At 36.6% G+C, this 21,415-nt stretch overlaps 2 protein-coding genes across 4 annotated transcripts in view; both read left to right on the top strand.

The window, feature by feature from the left end:
- LOC144976757 (uncharacterized) overlaps positions 1–5,113 on the top strand; it is a 53,108-nt gene extending 47,995 nt beyond the window's left edge. Inside the window, exons 7-10 of one of the 3 annotated variants that reach the window (XM_078921154.1) lie at positions 16–171; positions 2,758–2,818; positions 4,254–4,442; positions 4,955–5,113. In XM_078921154.1, coding sequence (XP_078777280.1) covers positions 16–171; positions 2,758–2,818; positions 4,254–4,441 — 405 coding nt within the window. In that variant the 3' untranslated portion in view covers position 4,442; positions 4,955–5,113. Of the gene's footprint in view, positions 1–15; positions 172–2,757; positions 2,819–4,253 lie in introns of all 3 variants that reach the window. The other 2 variants (XM_078921153.1, XM_078921155.1) reach the window with 2 other exon arrangements.
- Positions 5,114–8,444: 3,331 nt separating this feature from the next.
- LOC144976756 (lactoylglutathione lyase-like) lies at positions 8,445–19,178 on the top strand. Its single transcript, XM_078921152.1, has 6 exons — positions 8,445–8,608; positions 13,479–13,561; positions 14,455–14,595; positions 16,563–16,618; positions 18,538–18,627; positions 19,062–19,178. Exons 1-6 carry the CDS (start codon positions 8,549–8,551, stop codon positions 19,148–19,150), a joined length of 519 nt encoding a protein of 172 aa, XP_078777278.1. The 5' UTR covers positions 8,445–8,548; the 3' UTR covers positions 19,151–19,178.
- Positions 19,179–21,415: the final 2,237 nt, after the last annotated feature.

Raw genomic sequence — 21,415 nt, 5'->3', positions numbered from 1 at the left:
TTTTTTCTGTGATAGATGATGCGGAATATCTTCACTGCTTGTTACAACATGTGCAAGTGGTCTGACGAAGCAGATATCACGGATACCTGGGCTATCCGCCATCTGACATTCAGTCCGCGTCTCTTCGATATCAAACTCTTCCAACGCCTGGAAACAGTGGCTTATTTCCAGGTTGGTTTACGTCAAGTTCGTTAACCTTTAACTCTCTCTCTTTGCCGACCATATTCAGGATTTTTTCCAGAAATTTTATACCTACCCAACACAGAACTTGACTTTTTGCACTCAAATTCATTAGAAATAAGTACATACTAGATATGCACATTTTTGTGCAGCAAAACAAGCTTTATAAAACAGATTTTTCATAAAATGTTGTGTTGTACAAAACAAATCTGATTGAGCATCATGTTCATTGTATTGTAACAAATGTGCCGATTTTCCTGTCGTCGGTAAAGAGAGGGTTAACTCTCTCCTTACCTGGATGGTGCTTCTTGTCCTCCCAATGTGGACAGGGAGGCACTTACTGTATGTTCTACGTCCCTATAATAAATGTGTGCGGCTATGCGGTCCAGTGGTATGATACTCGCCTTCGGATCGGAAGGTCCTGGTCTGATGAAGCAGACATCACGGATACCTGGGCTTTCAGCCATCTGACATTCAGTCCGCGTCTCTTCGATGTCAAACTCTTCCAACGCCTGGAAACAGTGGCTTATGTCCAGGTTGGTTTACGTCAAGTTCGTTAACCTTTAACTCTCTCCTTACCTGGGTGGGGTTTCTTGTCCTCCCAAAGTGGGCATGGAGGCACTTACTGTGTGTACTATGATCCTATATCTGCGTGCGGCTATGCGGTCCAGTGGTATGATACTCGCCTTCGGATCGGAAGGTGCTGGTCTGATGAAGCAGACATCACGGATACCTGAGCTATCCGCCATCTGACATTCAGTCCGCGTCTCTTCGATATCAAACTCTTCCAACGCCTGGAAACAGTGGCTTATTTCCAGGTTGGTTTACGTCAAGTTCGTTAACCTTTAACTCTCTCCTTACCGACCATTTTCTGGATTTTCACTGAAACGCCAAATCATGCAACATAAAAATCGATTTTTAAACTCTACCTCAATAGGAATATGTACATGCTGGACATTATATATTTTGTTTAGCACTAAGTTCTCATAAATCATCAAAAAAAAGAAAAGATATACTTTTATTATTTTTTTTAATGTTTATGATGTAACAAAAGAATCTGAATGAGAGGAATGTTAGTTCTAACGCAATGAGTGTGACGATTTTCCAATAGTTGGTAAAGAGATAGTTAATCTAACCCTTTATTTTTAGTAAAATTATCCCTTCCGCCACCTCATCATTAGATACCGTCGACTTGGCATTCCACGGAGGAATAAATAGAGATAATCCATCAAACAGGATGGCTGATGGCACAGGAATACCCCTCTTATGACTAGACAAATTGTGACTCATCGCCTCAAAACGGTATTCTGTCAGTTTGAGTTAGATGATGTAAAGTAAATTTAAAGCCAAAATTATTAGAGATTTTGACATTCTTACCTTGATCTCCTTCGGCATGTAATTTTTGTCTTCTTCATAAAACTAAAATAAAACACAAGTCTCGTATTCCTGGCTATAAATTGAATTGTCACCATCAAAGCCATCCCAGTATAATACCGTTTTGAGTTGGAATGTCACAAATATGACCAATAGTCTCAGATCGGTTAGAATCGGGGTGAACTGTTAGCGTTTGATTTTAATTTATTTATTTTTTTTTTTTTTTAATATTTTATTTCATGTTTAATTTTGTTTTGCTTTTTTGGTTAAAATAAAAACGCCTTAAATAAAGATAGTGAGTTAGCTTTCTTTAACTTAAAAAAACCTGCGTAAATTTCCTGCTTACAATTTACACTTAAGTTCGATTTCATCGAACAGAGAAAGGTTTTCTCGAACTCACTTAAACGCCCCAATTTTTTTCCTTGTTACTTTTTGTACACAGTTTTCTTCGAACTGTTCTGCATGTTCCGAAGTGTTTGAGGAAACGGTGCTCAAGTGTATAGTATAGGAGATAAAACGGGACTTTTTGACGATAGTCGTCTTATATTATTGTGAAGTGACTTTTTGGGAAGTGTCAGGCTACGAGTTCACATAGGATATCGTTTATCAAAATTAGCTCTGCTTTTGCTGTTGATCCAAACACGTACGTGAGAATTAATCAATAAATGGTTTCCTCAGCTTTCTATTTATAGGGAAATAAAACAAAAATGAATGTTCTTCTTCTTCTTCAAGTACCAAGTCTGTGCCAGACATCGGTGATCATGGTACGCCATTCATCTCTCTGATCGATAACCTCAAAACACTAATATTACTCTTCTCTTTCTTTGTCATCCAGCTGTTCAAACTATTCAAATATGTTTTTCTTGGTCTACCTTTACTCTTTTTACCTTCTATCTTTCATGTGAGAGCAAGAGAGCAAGTATTTATGTCGATTTAGGTGCCCTAAAAATTGCATTTGTATTTGAAATATATATTTGTATATTTCTATATATGAAAAATGAATATAACAGCTTCAAAAAAGAACAGAATACCAAACAGGCTGAAGAAGGGCCTTGAGCCCGAAACGTTCTGTGTATGGTATTTTGTTCTGTTTTGAAGCTGTTATAATCATTTTTTTTTTCTTTTTTGTTTATTACTTTTTTCAGTCCACAACTTCTAGCACATAGTATTACTTTTATTTATACGTCACTGTATCTGTTACAGGATACCGATGTTCTAGTACTGGTGGAGGGTCAGGCAGCTAGATGTTCTAATTTCAACACCGGTAAGTTAATGTGCCGGCTTTGTCCCACGGTTAGTGAGTATTGATCACAATAATTGGGATACTGATGAATGAATATGGAATAAAACACGTGACATCAAACCCTCTACTCTGTTGGCTCCTAAATCCTTGGGAGTGTAGATGTAACTAGTCCTTCGGAGTACTAAAAATGAATATGTTGCATAAAGGTTGTTAACTATTACAGTAGCATTATTTATAGGCAGATGCTTAGGGTTACAGGACGTAAAAGAGCGAGGATGGATGATCTTTATTGATGACCAGCATATATTATTTAGACCAAAAAATAAAATACCATCACTCTGGCACATGAAGATGAATTACTCAGGGTGTGTATCCAATCCTCTGAAACAGTGGTTTTACACTTCCTATGATATAGGAACCCGTTTCGTTTCTTCCCTATTGCATCCCAATACCTGACGACACTATACCTTTTTTCAATCTGTGTTAAAATTGTGAGTAATGCTCAGGATGATAGAAAATTACTTCAAGTGATTATGAGTCATCGGTTCACGGTTATCGGTTGATATCGGGGGCAAAATTTACAGCAATTTGAATTTTCGAATCAAAAGTAAGACCACTGAAGTGTTAATTCCACTAGTCTTAATAAATCATACGATAACTGAAGTAATTTACAAAAGGATGTGCATTATATTTTGATTTAATAATCCGAGACTCATACTTTAAAATAATAGTACAGTAAACAAGTTTTTTAAAAACCGTCCAATCCAGAGTCAAACAGCTTTATTTCTACAATACAGAGCCGCCTGATTTGTGGGGATATTTAATCGTGGCTATCTAGACGAAGAACCGGCTACAAATTGACGAACATGTTATTTTCACCCGAGGTCTATTTTAATAATCACTGACAAAGTCGAATGGTAAAAGTAAAAAATTGCCATTGGATACGCTAATTGAATAGCAAGTGCAATATTCAATTGCTGTTATTGTTGACCAAGAGTCTAGTCGGTTAGATTTAATGGTACTATAGAAGGGATGTGTTGTGTCTTGCTAAACGCGAACTACATTGGCTTAATGTCGCAGTAAAATCAAAGTCCATGAGACTTACCTTCACTGTATACTTTTTATTCTTCACGCTGGCTTGAACTTTTCCAAACATCATGCGATCAGGTAAATGTAAAAGTAAAAAAATGACCAGATTTATGATTTTTTCCCCCCTCTGGATATACTTGTATGCTCGTTGGAGAAGTACTTCCCGAGGGCGGTGATAGAGATATTGGCGTCAGCAATTGTTCCCAATCGGTTGGAACCAGTAACTATTCGTTGTTAAGAAGAGGGAGTGACGTCGCGACTTTGGAACCCTATTCTGACATAAACCTAAATTGACGTGATTGGTCAAATTTGTCCTCCTAACATGCACATCCATCGCTTTTTATTTCATTCTGTTTTCTTTTTCCAGGTTTAGACATCAACATGGCAATTGCTGGATTATCCCCCCTACGTAGTGTCATCAAAAAGATGGCGTGTGCTTTTACAGATGTTGATGTTACGGATGCGATGGCTATAGCTATGAGACATTCGCATTCCTTGTGTAAACGCTATGTTAGAGACGGGTTGCAGCAAGACATGCTCAGAGTCCCGGGATGATGTACGTACATCGTCTAATCAATTAGCTAAATACACAGTTTTCTAAGGCGTTTCTATGTGGTCTAGTAGTATGACACTCGCTTTCGGATAGGAAGGTCCGGGGTTCGAGCCTAGCTCGGCGCATAGTTGAGTCCTTGGAAAAGGCTCTTTACTCATATTCTCTCACCGTACTCGGGTGTAAACTGAGTACCTGGCCGTTAACAGCATTGTGAATGTCGGGGGGAAAAAATGTAATATCGCCTAACAGTCGTCATGTTTCGTTCTACTTGTTACGTGTTGTTGTTGGTCAGGGACCCCCTGTAAAGCGCTTTGAGAATGTTTAGTGGATATTGCGCTATATAAAAGCTCAATTTAAACAATTTAAACAATTTGAAAACAAGTTTGCCCCCTATAAAATCAGGATCATCCCAGCAATTCGCATGCCTTGTATTCTGGGGCGAATGTTTTAGCTTGTCTAAGATAGTAGATAAATACAGTTTTCTCATTTCTACAATAGCAATTTTGCCCTCTTAGGATCATCCCTGAAATTGGTATTCCTTGTGTAAAGGCTTTGTTAAAGAAGAACAGCATAAACCCCAGCTCCATGGTGGCAAGCAATTGCTATTTTACGTTTCACTCTATAGATACCCGGATAAACTCCGGCTCCATTGACCTGAAGATTTACTACTACTAAATCACATGGATCATGAAAATCCAATTACATATATATATATATATATATATATATATATATATATATATATATATATATATATATATATATATATATACATATACATATATATATATATGTTTGTGTGTGTGTGTATGACCCATTGTGTGTGTGCGCGCGCTTGTTTGTGTGTAGGGGGTCGATGTGTTTGTGTATGTGTGTATATGTGTATGTCTATATTTATTAATTTATTTACTTATTGTTTGTTATTGCCATTGTGAAGCGCTATTAAGCATTGTGAATGGATAATGGCGCTTTATAAATTTCCTATAACATTACATTACATTACATTATATAACATTACATTACATTATATAACATTACATTGCATGACAATGAAATGATGTGCAGTACTCGCTGGGTTCTAGTACACAGAATTCCAGCTCGCTATGCGTTACGGTACACTGAAGGTGGAGAATCGAATGATTATATCTGCATAATAATATGTAAGTCGTTACATCCCATGAGCATTGGATTTCGACACACTCCGATTCTAGCACGCTTTTTGGCTTCTCCGAAGAGCGTGCTGGAATCCAGCGAATACTGTATATAATTGTGTTTTGCAATCGCAATCCCACCCCTCCTTCCCCCCCCCCCCCCCCCCCCCCCCCCCCCCCCCCCCCCCCCCCTTTTTTTTTTTTTTTTTTTTTTTTTTTTTTTTTTTTTTTTTTTTTTTTTTAACGAAATCATCAAGTGAGTGGCGCGTGTGCCATAATTTTATAACGAAGATTAAACGAAAATGCATTATATTTTTACAAATATTCCTTTAGTGACTTTTTGATGATGTGAGCATTAGTGTTTTTTCTTATTGCGCTGTATTCTTTGATGAACATTCATGTACGTAAATAAAATATAATTGATAAACGTTTTAATCGGCCTTTTTATTTTATTTAGGTTTTTTTTTTTTTTTTTTTTTTTTTTTTTTTTTTTTTTTTCCAACTATTATCATATCCATGGAATTAAGATAAAGCTCTGGGTGGAAGAGTTTTCTGACCTCCCATGGTGGGCAGGAGGTCATTTGCTGTGTCTTCTATCTCTCGTATTATCTGTTTCCCTTTCCATGTTGCTCTCTGTCCTTGTTCAGGGTTGGGATTGATAGGTTAATTTCCCGATGGGGATCCTTTTCTGAGAGGGAGACAGTCAAATGTATAGTAAGTACCTTTTTTTGAGAGATTATATTTTTTCCCCTGTAAATTATCTTTCTTTTACTGTTCTGTTATAGATAGTATGCGCTTGGCTAAGAAGCTCATAACATTGCCATCCGGAAGTATAACGGACCAACACACAAAATTGTGTGTATCCACGAACGTTTATAGTCTGGATAATACAGTTCAGTGAACATTACTCATAAACGCGGATGGCAAAAAACAATAACAAAGACCTGAGTGACGTCATCTTCGAACTATCTATATAATGATTATTTGTACTTTGTAAACATTTGAGTGGTGCATCCTTCATAGCGGAATCTTTTGCTTGTGACAGGATGGGACTTTTACTGGGTGGGATTCCTGACCTCCCATAGTGGGCAGGGGGGGGGGGTACATACTGTGTCTTCTATCCCCTTCTATCCTGTTTTCCAACATGCTTTCTGTCTTTGTCTTGGAATGAGATTACTTGGTTTTGTCCTGGCCCTGTCCGGAGTCTTAGCTGGGAGGGAAACAGTCAAATGCATAGTTATTGTTTTAGGAGATGATAATTTTTTTCCTTGCAAATCATCTCTCTGTTATGTATTATTATATTTGTTATTTTGAATGTATAATGTAAGCATTTGAGTGTGTTCCTCTTTGTTGGATTTGCGCTTGTGTCAGGATGAGACTTATAGATGATCTCAAACTAAGTACATTGGTGGTATGCTCTTAGAATCTACATCTGATCCCCATTGCATTTTATTAAATCCCATATTTACAATTATTTTTATATGAATAGATTTTTTTGAGAGGGAGGGAGGGGAGGGGGCGCCTTGTACTTGTATTTTACTTATATGTATTACGACATTCATTATCGTCATCGCTTGTAGTCGTTATAGATCATTACTTTTAAAAAAGACAAGCTTTTATATAGAGCAATATCCACTGAACGTGCTCAAAGCGCTTTACAAAGTGTCCCTGACCAACAGCAACACGTAACATGTAGAACGAGACATGACGCCTGTTAGGCGATATTACAATTTTTTCCGACACAGACAACGCTGTTAACGGTCAGGTACTCGTTTTACACCTGAGTACGGCGAGAGAAAGTGAGTAAAGAGCCTTTTCCAAGGACTCAACTATGCGCCGAGTTAGGCTCGAACCGAGGACCTTCCGATCCGAAAGCGAGAGTCATACCACTAGATCACATAGCCGCACAAATACACTTCAAATATGCTACAAGATAATATTATACGACACATTTAACGGCGTTGGTGATTTTTTGCTCAGTTTTGGTCGACGTCAGTTAAGGCAGATTGTAACCATGTAGCTTCAGTGAGGAAACGTTGCGTAGTGCTTTTGTTTGTGGATGAAAAATTATAATATCTGGTAACTTCTTTTACATGAAATGGGGCGTTCGGACTTACTACTTTTAACATCCTCCTGATATGAGCAATTGAGCGCGTTATCAACATGATGGCAGGACTAAAATCATGAGAACGATCAGGCTGAAAGTTAAACGACAGCATGCATGATCATATCCCTTGAACCCGACGTGCACTTATTCGCAGGTCTGATAACCCGATTCCTTATGGGCTCATTGTTGTAATGGAAGTCGTTTTGAAAATGAGGTAAAATATTGTCCATTACAAGAATGTTAAACTAGACCCATAAATGGGTTCGGATGTCAGACCTACATATAAGTACCTACACGTCCATTGAAGCGTACCAAGATAATTCTGTTATAGACAATAGGCCTGGTATGTGTTGGTTTGAGAGGATTTCCATTACAACAATGAACCCATAAAATGTTGACCCACAGATTACAGTCTGTGATCAGACCTGCAAAGAAGTACATGACGTTAACATACTTTTTCACATCCAAGGGGGGAAAACGTGGAAAAGTGTGTATTGCACACCTATGAAATACGGATTTATATCCCCTGAGAAAACCGAGTTTATATTTTGGAGGTCTTGTGAGACCGTTCAGTTACGTAAATTATATTAATCGAAGGGAAAGGACCGTGGAACGAGAATGCAAACCGAAAAATAATCCCGATACAAAAATACATCCCTTGCGTAAAAAAATGTTCTGCTTTTCAGTTTAGAGCTCTTTTCTATATGAGATATTATTGTTGTCAATGGCCCAACCTTTGGCCTCTAACCCTCTTTCCTTGACCTTCTCTACCTTCTCGGAACTCCATCTCCGAAAGATATTCCAACTCATTTAGACTTCTTTTATTGAAACAAATTTTAATTACAGCGAATATGCCACTCACCGACGAAGAGGCAAAGAGTATATGTGCCAATCCACCCAAAGAAACCGAGGTAATATGCTCTAAAATGATCAGAGCGGGTATCTCTTCTTCAGTTTCCTTGGCCTTGATTCAAATTCAAGGCATTGAATCATTGATAAATCACTTTTTTCACTCTGCCTATGGCAATCAATGTCCAATTGATTTTTCCTGTCGTGTCATTTCAAATGTGTCTGATGTATCAAGTTCACAATTTGCTAATTTTACCTGAAGCCAGGCTTCTGCTTTAATAATGTGGGGATTTGTAATTGCACTAATGTTCCAACTGATCTTTCTTGAAAATTAATATAAGGCCAAGACACCTATGCCCTAGGCCTAGAGGTCGTGCTTATGGCTCAGAAATTTTCGCGCTGATTGCACCGATTTTCGTAAGTTTACTGTTTTGATCACTTTTAAAAGTAATAGAAGACGATAATTTTTTGTTAAAAATATTTTTTTATAAATGATAACCATAGCAAAGCATGATAAATGAAATAATAACAACAATAATAGATATACACTCCAGCACGATTTCCTCGAACTCCTCGGTGGGGGGGGGGGGGGGGGGGGGGGGGGGGAGGAGGGAGGCCTTCCGAAGGCTCCTACAAAGGGAAACAACTCAAATAATATTCCCCCAACTAACCCCAAGAAAAAAATAAAACCTAGTACCTTTAACTAACCCTAATAGGAAAAACAAACACCCTAGCACCTTTGCTAAGACGTATGACTAACCCTAATAATCTCGAGCTATCTAGCCCTAATAAAAAAAAAAAAAAACCCTGGGAAATTTTTTACTTTCACAAATCTATCAAGGTTTGTCCTAGAGTTTTTAAAATGCTTCTATATGATGACAAATCGAATAAATAAACGCCTGACAAAAGATCAACGGTGAAAATACAAATTGAATGAATACTGGGGATGTAGGAGCTATCAGAATGTCTCCCTCCTCGGAACATGCCAAAACGTTCGAGGAAACCTTACATTGCCATGACGTTTGATTGGGAAGTGGGGGGGGGGGGGGGGGGTCAGTGTGGCTCAGCGGTATGGCCTTTGCTTTGTACCCGAAAGATACTTAGATATCTAGTTTGAATATCCACCGAGTTATATGGCTGTCAACAAGCCATCTCACCCTAGCTCAATTTGCGGCACTGTACTGCGGCTGATACCTGGGTTATTCCAGTCTTCCCTCTGAATGAACTCTTAGACAAATTTCCGCATGTGATGAATAAAGGGAACTTTATTATTATTTACTTTATTTAATTTATATGTTACAAGGCAAGGGGTATGTGGGGGTGGGGGGGGGGGGGGGGTGGAGATTGCTGTATCACACCATTCATTTACCGCCGTAGCCAATCACTGGCACATCATGGCAGTGACATTGAAATTGGAACACGGCAAAATGATAAGAATAAGCAGAGAGGTGTCCTTTTATGCAAAATGGCGATGGTGTTTTTGAGTGGCATTTGTGTGTCTGCATGTGTATCATATACTGCACATACACATGCAGTGTAAATAGATACACACATAAGTAACTGCCAATATCATCAGTAAGTGAGTCATCAGTGGTCAAAATCAAGGGGACCAATATTTTTAAAAACCACTTTAATTAATAATTTTTTTATTTTTTTTTTTAATGTTGACTTGGTGAAATTAGTTTGAGGAAACTATGTTCAAGGTAAAAATTTGTTTGAGGAAGGAATGGAATAATAACAAACAAAGAATAATAAGGGGAAAAATTGGGACATTCGAATGAGTTCTAGGAAAACATGCTGGAGTGTAAATAAGATTTTTTAAAATAAATAAATGAATTGATAATAATTAAACAATACAGAAATAATAATAAAACATATGGAAAAAAAATTTCCCCTTTGAGATTTGAACCCAAGACCTTCAAGTTCATAGTCAAGCAGCTTAACCACTATGCCACAGATCCACTTGACTTGTGGAGACTCAAGACCAAAAAAATAAAAAAGATCAAAATGTCAAATTCAAATGTGATGGTAGAAAGATGCGTCGAGGGTAGAAGTGGTGGAATCATTTTCACTCTTCCTTTCCACCATTCCACCATTATTTCTGAGAGTCGGATTTTCAAAAATAATGATGGTTATAAAGGGGATAGAGGGAAAGGCAAAGGTGAAGAAACGATCATTTGTTTAACGATTGACAGAAAGGGAGGCAAGTAGACTAGGAAGATGAATTTCTCATTTATGGCCCTTCCCATTCCCTAACGCTTGTGATCGTGTTGTCAAATGTGTGAGAATTTCCCTCTCTATGTGTTTGATGGTAATTTTGAGTGGGAATTATCCATTTTTGTAAAATTTGGTGGTTAATACTGAAGTGACAGATTGTGGCAAGAATTACAAATTCCTGTATTTTATCTCAAATTCCTATTTTCTTTCATTCTGATTCCACTTTTAGAATGTGATGGGTTGTCTAGGAATAGGCTAGCAGTGGTTGTTATAGAAAGGGAGGTTAAGCTGTTGTATCAAGACCTTTATACCTACATGGGTACTGGAGTTTATCATGCTTTCTGTAGCATTCAACTATAAGTCACAGCTACAATTACTCATACCAACCTGTGCTTGAGAGAGGAGTGCTGTACCACTGAGTTTTTGGGACCTCCTGTTTTTTTTTTCTAGAAGCAGGTATTCAACATAAGAAAGAAATGAGGCTGGAGGCTAGTTTTTCTGTATTGTTGCAAAAAGCATTGAGAAGTTAGTCAAATCAAATTCATCTGGTATTGAGGAGTTAGTTAAATCAACAAATTCATCTGGTAATAATTTTTTTTTAAATTGAAGATTCGCGTTAGGGCTTATCTATGAACAAAACTATGAAGCAGCTACTCATGAACAAGCTTGTTGTTTCCACATCACAAAGCTCTTATAGTATAGGACAAACAAATATCCCCAAACAACACTTTCAAAATAACAACAACAGTACTTGAAATTCAAATCTCTCTTTTCGGCTTCCAGTAGTCTCCAGAATTAACGCGCAAGGTTGCCAATTTGCTGTATACAGTAAAATTACTTTAAACCGAAAAATATCTTAAACCGCAAAGAATTTAATAAATTGTACAAGTTTCTTCAATATCTTTGTACTAATTCTCACTATGAACCGAAATACTTCTAAGCAGGACTTTCTTTAAACCGAAACAACTTGAGAACACCTCCCCTTTTTCTCTTTCTATTTTTCTTCAAAAATTCGGCCAAGAGTCTAAGTATAAAATGAGGTTAAGAGGTGGGGTGGGGGCTTCAATCACTGCACTTGGGCTTGGCCATCACCACAATTGCACAGACTGGAAAAGGAAGACAACGGATTACTGGCAGGCAAAAATGGAGGAATGAGGGGGAGGTGGGGGTGTAGAATCACGCAGGCGAGATGGTCTCGCTCGTGTGTTGATGCTTTGGATTTTCAACACGACAATATCACTAAGTGGGGTGGGTGTAGACAACTTACCATTGACATGCCATTTCATTTCCACTTTGTTTTAATTGTGTGTGTGTGGGGGGGGGGTGTATGTAGTTATGCTTTTGAACCTAATGGCAATTCAAAAAAAGAGGGGTGTGTAGTAAACAGCTTAGCATTGACACGCCTTTTCATTTCACTTTACCTCTGAGTCGCTGCACATCATTCATTGTCAATTATCACACAAGACCTTCGATCTTATTTTAGCTTTACATTTTATAAAAAGATGTTTAAAAGAAAGCACTGTGCTTATACATTGGAGTTTTAGAAAAAAATCAAGTCCATGAAAAAAAAAGTTGAGCAAGACGGAGATATGTAAAAAACATGGCATCCCGAACTCAACTCTTTCAACACTTTGATTAGAAAAACAAACCCCCAAAAAATATTTTTAAAACATACAAAAACAAAATATTAATAAGGAAAAGAAAAACAAAATAAGAAAAAAAAAACAAAGCAAAAAATGAATAAATAAATAAATGGTTACTAAGAACAACAACGATACGATTGAATAAACCATTGAATATTACCACCTTTGAAAAACATCGCAAAACGGGTACTTGCTTTAAATAAACCAAAATGTCTTTAAACCGAAATGGTTTAGAAGGTCCCCAGAATTTCGGTTTAAAGTAATTCTACTGTATTTACGGAATTCAGTATTTTATAAAGCCATAAATTATTTTTTAATCACCTGCTAAACTGAAAAAAAGTAAGTACAATGCTTGTTTTACCGGAGTTCAGCGCTCAAAAAGTCGTCGGTCAATGTGCTTGTGTAAAAGTTCAGTAAATTTTTGACATCTAGGTTAGCAAACCTGAACGCATATCTATATTCTTTTTTCCCCTCCTAAATTCACCAATGGAACAAACTGCACACTATAAGCAAGCATCCGGCAGTGAGTGCTTAAAAAGGTCTCTTCTCTTCCATATCAATGGAAAGTGAAACGACCAGGCACTCGACGACCATACTAGTCTTTAATCTGCTGAAGTTTTGGCCTGAAAAGAGGAAGAATAAGAATATTCATTATCCATATGTCTGAATAAGTGACTCATCCATCGTCTGAAAGCAATATTTTGTTGGGGTGAACCAATGTGCACATATTAGCAGGTCTAATATAATAACCGAACACAATTATTGGAATGAAATTGCTCACTTCACAGATTTGGTGAAAGTAGCCAAAGCATTGTAGTCATTTGAGCCCATAACAAGTTGGGTTATCAGATCTGCAAATAAGTGCACGTTGGAGTGGATCATTGTCCAAACGTGATTTTTAACATTATTATTATTGTTATTATTATTATTATTATTATTATTATTATTATTATTATTATTATTATTATTATTATTATTGTTTTTATTTTTATTATTATTGTCATGTTTCAAATGATTTATTCTCATAAATCATTAAACTATTCCTTTGTGTTTTTTTTTTTTGTTTATACAGGGATTTTTCCTTCAGCAAACAATGTTGAGAATCAAGGATGCGAAACGCTCCCTTGATTTTTATACACAAGTTATGGGAATGACGTAAGTATTTGTTTGGGGTTTTATTTTTGCTTTTTGTTATAAGTTAAATTGAGCTTTATAATATATAGCGTAGTATCGATTCTATGCATTCTAAACACTTTACAAGACCAAAACAACAATTGACATTTATGATTAGCCATGAAACTTTTTTTGGTGCTATTACAATAATTTTCACAGAGACCACTCTGTTACTGGCCAGGTACTTTTTTTTACACTTGAGTTGGGTTAGAGAATGCTAGTAAGTAAGGAGCCTTTTCCAAATACTCAACTTTGCATTTCCCAGAGCTAGACCATTGCCTTTTTTTTAATGCGAAAAATCGCAGATTCACCAAAAACCACAACTGAGACAAACGCAGATGCTAGATAGCTTTTTCATGATATATGAATATGTATGTGGGCATGCCCTAATGCGCCTTGGTGTGTGTGTATGTATGTGTGTGAGAGAGAGTGAGAGACCTAAATGACTTCAAATTTCCAAATCATTCCTGCTTGTGCACTTTAACGTTGTCTCTATTATGTCATTATAATTTACCCAAAACCTGTTGTAGGTCAGTTGCGCTGATAAAATCAGGACTGTCCCTATTTGGCAATCTGGAAGAAAAGGGCGCAAAAAATAAATTGGTCTATTTATGTGTATAGAAATGACCCTTGCCTGTCCCAGGATGATGATTTTTTGACCAGCGAATTAAAACAAGGACAAGACAAATAGAGAGTATTTAATGTTTAGCAATCTCAATCTAAATTCCATTTTATAACAGTCCAAGCATACTGAAATGTTGGCTCATGATTGACAGTAGCGCATCTCAGGGTGTCCCATTTTAGTTATTTGAAAAGTTGTTGTCAATGTAACCTTCATGCACTGAATTTTACTGGGGGGGTTTTTTCATTTGCAGGCTGATTTTAAAATTGGATTTTCCGGACATGCAGTTCACTTTGTACTTCTTGGGTTATGAGAAACCAGAGGATGTGCCCACTGACAAGAAGGAGGCTGCCAAGTTTTGTTTCTCTAGACCTGCAATCCTCGAACTGACACAGTAAGTAAAAAAAAAAAATACAATAATAGATATTGCAAATATGACTATGACTGGTCACCTAATCAATTAACTCAGTGAAGAAAAAAAAAAAATTAAAAACTCAAATGTTTATATATATACATATAAAATTCACTTTGTGATAATGAGAGCTATAGACATATTCGTCCACTTGAATATATGGATAAGAAATAATAACATCAAACTACATTCATAACTGAAACCATACATCCTTGTGATAATAGTCCTTTATAACTAGGGAACAGGGGCTCATATGATATTAGAAGAAAAAATAAAAGCATTTAATGGGGAATCAATGATTAAAACCTGTCTTAGGAATAGGATACCCTTTAAAAATATCAAACTGCTCGCTGTACAATCCAAGGAAAGGCCACTTTCACTTAATTACTTAATTCTTGATACTTTAGCTACTTACTCTTCAGGAACCCTCAGGTAAGACAATGCTATACTTTTTTAAAATTATTACCTGAAAATCTTATTTCTGATTTGAAGAGAACAACCTTAAAAGTGAGAATTAAAGACATAGGAATACCCTATGAATATATTGGATATCACACAAGATGGTAGGAGGTGGAAGTTTATCACACCGGAGATAACGAGAGCTGTCGAGGCTACAAGATGTGTCGACCATAGCAGCAGAAGCACAAAGTCGATATATTATAAAAGAAGTTATTAGTCCAGCACCTTGCCAATGCCACCCCTGCACACCTAGTTGCGTCAATCTTCATCACATGAAGCTGCAACTATTTATAGTTTGGCACTCACACCTGTTGGTCACCTAGCGCCCATTGGTCAGACTGACAGACTTACCTGTTCATCAGTATACAAAATTCCAGAATATCTGAATAGATGCAAAAGAGTGTGCCAAACAAGTCAGAGGAAAATTCAAAAATTCTCTGAAAAAAAAACATTGTCAATTTTTAAAAGCATTAATACATATATTTGATTAAACAAGTAAAATATGGTGGTTTTCATCAATAAATGTCAAAATTTTAAACCCAATTTTTCAATCCATGAAAAATACCAAATTGGCTTGATTTTGCATTACGAAATGCCAGACTTGCAACCCTGTATTCCTTACATCCGGGTTGCACCTTAAAATATCAACAGGCATGCTCACACTGGTAATCCTGTGTTTTGATTTGAATTTCTCTTATTCGTCATCTAGTTTCTAATCTGAAAAAGTGATTAGTTTGGGCATTGCAAGAGAAATGAAGCAAGGACTATTTGTTGAAAATAAAATCATTTATAAACTATGATCATGTATTGTATCCTCAATGAAGTCATGGGTTCATTTAGAATTTAATCTGCTTGTGCAGTGTACTCCAAGAAATCCTTTGTTTCTTTTATCAATCAGTCAAAAAAGCGACAAATTGAACCTTAACTAGTTAGAAAGTTTAACCTCTCACAGGAACTGAAGGTTCACTGCCATGAAAGTGGAAGCATCTTCAAGAAAGAAAAAAAGAATTTTAACAATGATAATTTTTTAGATTGTCACCAGGCAGATAGTCCAGTACCATAGTGGATTTACAGTGAAAATTTGAAACTCAGAAGACCTGCTCAGGCAATGATCCTTAGCTGGGAGCTGGGAGACAAATTTATACAGTAGTGCCTTTATTGAGAGATTATATTTTTTTCCTTTTAAACCATCTCTCTGTTACTGTTATGTTCTATTATTATTATCAGTATTGAATACTCTTTATACGGTACATTGCAAACATTTGAGTCTTTCCTTCATTGTAGGATCTTTTGCTTGTGCCTGGATGGGACTTTTAGGTAATGTCAAAATAGGCACATCATTAGGTCTGCAAAAAGGTACTGTATGATTGCATGAAATAGAAATAAGCTTCCATACGACCTGCTAGGGAACTAAATGAATCATTGTGAATCATCGCGAAGTTCCTATTGATTTTTTTTTTTAATGATTTAAATTTAATATCTATTTTCAGTAATTGGGATGAGAAAGATGAGTACCACAATGGCAACTCCGATCCCAGAGGTTTTGGTAAGTCGCTCAAATGTGACCAGCTATCTACAAAATTTTATTATGTCGGATGTTTTGGACATAATCAATTTTCAATACTTTTTTGTTTGTACATCTTATTCTAAATTCTATAGCAAAGTTTTATAAATTTTAGATGATAAACATCGTCTGCATCTTTTAACAGTACAGTTCTGGTCAGGTGTTTTGAACTCCCATTGTGAACAGGTCACTTGCTGTGTTTTCTATCCCCTTTCTCTGTTTTCCAACTTGCTTTCTGTCTTTGTCTTGAAATGAGGTTACTTAGTTTTGTCCATGGTCCTGGCTGGAGTCATTGGTTTGGAGGGTAACAGTCAAATGAATAGTTATAGTTTTGACATGTATTTTTTTCTTGTAAAAGTAAATCATCTCTCTGTTATGCACTGTTACATTTTGTGTTTTGAATATATGATGATTTGTAAACATTTGTGTCGGTTCTTCTTAGCGGGATTCGTGTACTTATGTCTGGATGAGACATAATTCATATCAAACCAAGTACACTGATTGTGTGCTCTTGGAATCTTTTTCAGATCCATATTTGAACTAGTATTTTTTGTCTTACTATTTCTCATGTGCTTTTAATTGTAAATCTGGAATTGTTTTTTGCTGTCCTATTTGCTTCCTTTTTTCTTGCGCTGAAATGAGTGGCAAGCGCCATAACACCGTAAAAAACATTACAATAGTTGTTCTTTTGTAGCATTAGTTCTTGGGTTTTCTTACCGATTTTCTTTCTTTTTTTTTATTTTTTTTAAATCTGAAACTAAAAAAAATAAAGTAGAACATGAAAGTAGCGTACTCGGAAATAGCGAGTAAAATCTAAATCCCTGTTTTTTCCCCTTATTTGAGTCAATAAAATTAGCATGAAAGTAGCGAGTATGAAAAAGAGGTCAACTCGGAAATAACGAGCATTTCCTGCCCCAGCCTAGGACTGCGAACGAAGTAAAGCAAAACAAGAGACAATGGCAATTTAAATATTTAGCCTAGCCTCTTTTCTTTTCTTATTTTTCGTTAGAGTAATATTACATAGTAGCCTAGTCTGTAGTAGTACATAATAATAATAGGCGAAACAAATTTGGGTGGGGGTTGGGTTTGTGTGCGTGTGTGTGTATTGGTGGTGGGGGTCAATTATTCACCCAATGTGGTGCCACGCGACGCGCGAAGTAAGCACATGTCAGCATGCCTCACTTCGCAGCATCGGTCAGCGAGTAGCATCGTTAACGAACGACACGATCAGCGAGAGAGGGGAGTGTGGAACCATTATTTCAATGGGTCAGTGATTGAGTGATGCGCTTGCTTACCTCATCAAACATGCCGAGTGCATACAAACACTCGCGCGCACACGCACACGCACACACACACACTTCTATGTTCTTTTTTTTCTAGTCATGATTTTACTTGAAAAAAAAAAAAAAAAACAACAACAAAAAACCAAGCATTCTGCCACTTCTGTGAAGAAATTGAAATAGGGGCGACGGCTTTTACTCGAATTACACACTGATGGGAATAACCAGCAATATTATAACCTTTCCTGGCAACTCGGGAATAGCGAGTAATCAGGAGTGGACCCTTCGAACTCGCTATTTCCGAGTTCTACTGTATAAGCTTCTGAAAGTCCTTGTTCTCTTAAAATTTAATTATATCAAAATTATGTGATGTGACAGCTAATGCAGGTTACTTTTTAATAATCAATCTTACACTTTCTCCGGAATGAGGTTGACAATTCTTTAATTTCATAAAATTGAGGTTGAGGTTCATAAAATTAAAGAATTGTCAACCTCAATCCAGAGAAAGTGACTGCAGCCAGGATTGATATTTTGTGTGAGAACAGCTAATCTGTCTGATGGATAAATATGATATTATTTTTATGGTGGAATTTTCATCTCTCTCTCCGTTTTTTTTTTCAGGTCACATTGGAATGGTTGTACCAGATGTATACAAGGCGTGTGAACGTTTTGAAAAGTTAAAAGTGGAATTTGTTAAAAAACCGGATACAGGTTTGTATTTTGATGATTGTAAATAATGATGGTGATGGGATTATAATAATAATAATTATTATTATTTAGTGATGATAATGGCAATTTTGGCAAAAAGGAGGACAAGGTACCGGTCCATTTAACTCAAAATCATACATAAAATACCATAGTTTCGTATATTATATTACTACTTCTACTTCTAGTGTGCATCTATTCTTAAAAGTAGCGATATAACTTACTTCATGTAAATTTAAAACGATTTTTTTTAAATACCTTCTATTCAAGAGATTGACGGGGAGGGGGGGGGGGGAGAGAAGAGAGGAGATGTCATCATTTTCATTTAAAGGAAGAAATTTCACGGATCTGAGGAAAACCAGTTGATTAAGTTGTGAAATACTTGTAGCTTTAAGTTTAAGAAACATGCATCTGATCCTATCTTATCACTTTTATTCCAGGTAAAATGAAAGGTTTGGCATTCGTCAAGGATCCAGATGGATACTGGATTGAAATTGTCAACTACTCCTCCATTGCTCCATTAATGTGAAATAAACTGTGGTTTTGTCACATATTTATTTTACTGATTTATTTCCAATTTGTACTTGTTTTAAAAATGAATTACACTCAAGTAGTTTCCTCAAAATCAAACTCATTCGATTGTCCCCAATTTATCATTATTTTTTTGTTACCATTCCATTCCTTCCCCCAACTAATTCTTATCTTTGAACACAGTTTTCTCAAACTAATTTCACCCAGCCAATGTAAAAATAACTTAATTAAAAGGGTTTCTTTTTTAATGTCTCTGTGATTTCAACTACATATTTTTGTATCTATCTAAACTGCAAGTCTGTGTATAAAGTAAGATAAACACGCAGACATGCGCTGCATGCACAGCCACTCACACACTCCATCACTGTTTCGCATAACCGACACCTCTCTGCTTATTCTTATCCCTAAATGTTGTGATACAGCTACCATCTACTCCCACACCCACAAACCCTGCGTAGTAATATGTATAAAGTTATCTCCATCAACATATCAATAATAAAGTAATAAATATTAAAGCTCCTTTTATTCACACTCAGGCGGAAATTTGTCTTATGGAAGACTGGAATTGGAATAGCCCAAGAGTCGGCTGCAGTGCAGTACCGCAAATTGAGCTGGGGAGAGGTGGCTTGTTGAAGGCCACATTATGCGGAGGGTATTCGAACTAGGTATCTTTGAAACATGAAGTAAATACCATACCGCTGAGCAACACACCCTCCCCTCCTCCCCCATCCTTATGGATGCATGAATCGAGGAGTAAGGAAGCCTCTCTGGAGTGTAGTGTTTTTGGGTTATCGGATATGGTTTCTTTCTTTTTTTTAACCTTGGCTTATAAACTGCTTTAACTGTGAATCCATTTCAATATGGATAAAGGAGTATATGCAACCCTTTTGGTCAGTGGTGTTTTTTTGTTTTTATTATTTTTAAGGGTTTTACGACGCTTGCAACATATTGAGGTCATATCAGCGCCAGTAAAAAGAAAGAAAATGGGATAGTTAAAGTACTAGAATTACAGTGCAGTACACATTCGACGAACTACATGGGACAGCTGGAAAAGTTAGTTGAATCTGTATTCGATAAATATGTGAACACGACGGTAAGACAAGAGAAACAAACTGTGATATGGCCTACTGTATAGGTATTGATGCTATGCACTCATAACATCTGTAAGTGGGAAATAACATACAGACACACAAAACTATGTGTAACCTTAAACGTTTATAGTTATAGTCTGATTGATTCAAAAAATGATTCCATTGGTTGAACTCTCAATACAACTCACAGTAGTCAATTTTTATTTTTTCTTTGCCATCATCGTCTTGTTTTATTACTTTTTTTCTGTCTTTAAGTTCACGGCACAACGGGACATGCTCTGCTCTGCTCTGGCCAGTGTATTGGTACCAAGTCTCAGTTTAGTTCGTCGATGCTGTGAAAAATTTACGAAAACAATGGACATAATTTGGGAATTCTGTCCTTGTTCGCTTTACCCATGAATTTGTCAAATGCATGTTCGACGAATGAGTGTTGCACTGTAAAATGAAAGCACCCAAGAGAAAGGTATGACAAAGGGGAATTGTTTCAAATAGGAAACAGATGTAGATTCCAAGAGCACGCTATCAAAGTATTTAGTTTGAGATCACCTAAAAGTCTCATCCAGACACAAGCACAGATCCCCACTAAGAGGAACACACTCAAATGTTTATATAGATAATTTACAAGATAAAAATATCATCTTCCGAACTCTAAATATACATTTGACTGTTTCCCTTCCAGCTAAGGTATCTGGCTAGGAAAATGACAAAACCAAGCAATCTTATCCCAAGACAAAGACAGAAAGCATGTTGGAAAACAGACACAGGAGGAATAGAATACACAGCAAGTGCCTCCTTGCCCATTATGTTATGTGAGGTCAGGAACGCCACCCAGTTAAAGAGAAAAAAGAGAATGTTTCTTACACCTTAACAAAAACCAAAAAAAACTTGCTCATTCCTGGTACTGTACTTGGGCAACCAGGGTTACTTGAACACGTTGCTTGAAAAAGAATAATGCACTCAAAAACCTTTTTTCGGTTTTTTTTTCAAGTCTCACTCATTAATATGAGATTTTGATGAGAAAGATTTTGGGTGTACTAATCTTGTTCAAGAAAAACGTCCATTAACTTCATCCCGACATAATAGCAAAATATGCTGCTCGTTTTCAAGGGTGTTTTTTTCATTTTTGTTCATTACTTTTTCAGGCGCTATGCCATTAAAAAAAATATATGACC

The sequence above is a fragment of the Berghia stephanieae genome, chromosome 7, assembly GCF_034508935.2.
Source record: "Berghia stephanieae isolate SIO BIC M18660-M18661 chromosome 7, UCSD_Bste_1.3, whole genome shotgun sequence".
Taxonomy (NCBI): domain Eukaryota; kingdom Metazoa; phylum Mollusca; class Gastropoda; order Nudibranchia; family Aeolidiidae; genus Berghia; species Berghia stephanieae.
The sequence above is the reverse complement of the archived record's forward strand: the minus strand, read 5'-3'. Positions and strand labels throughout refer to the sequence as shown.

What these genes read in the sequence shown, in the direction of transcription:
- LOC144976756 (XM_078921152.1), top strand. Translation starts at nt 8,549, where the DNA reads ATGCCACTCACCGACGAAGAGGCAAAGAGTATATGTGCCAATCCACCC. An exon ending in GCAATCCTCGAACTGACACA is followed by an intron (nt 14,596 to 16,562) that starts GTAAGTAAAAAA and finishes ATCTATTTTCAG; the next exon opens with TAATTGGGATGAGAAAGATG. An exon ending in CTCCGATCCCAGAGGTTTTG is followed by an intron (nt 16,619 to 18,537) that starts GTAAGTCGCTCA and finishes TTTTTTTTTCAG; the next exon opens with GTCACATTGGAATGGTTGTA.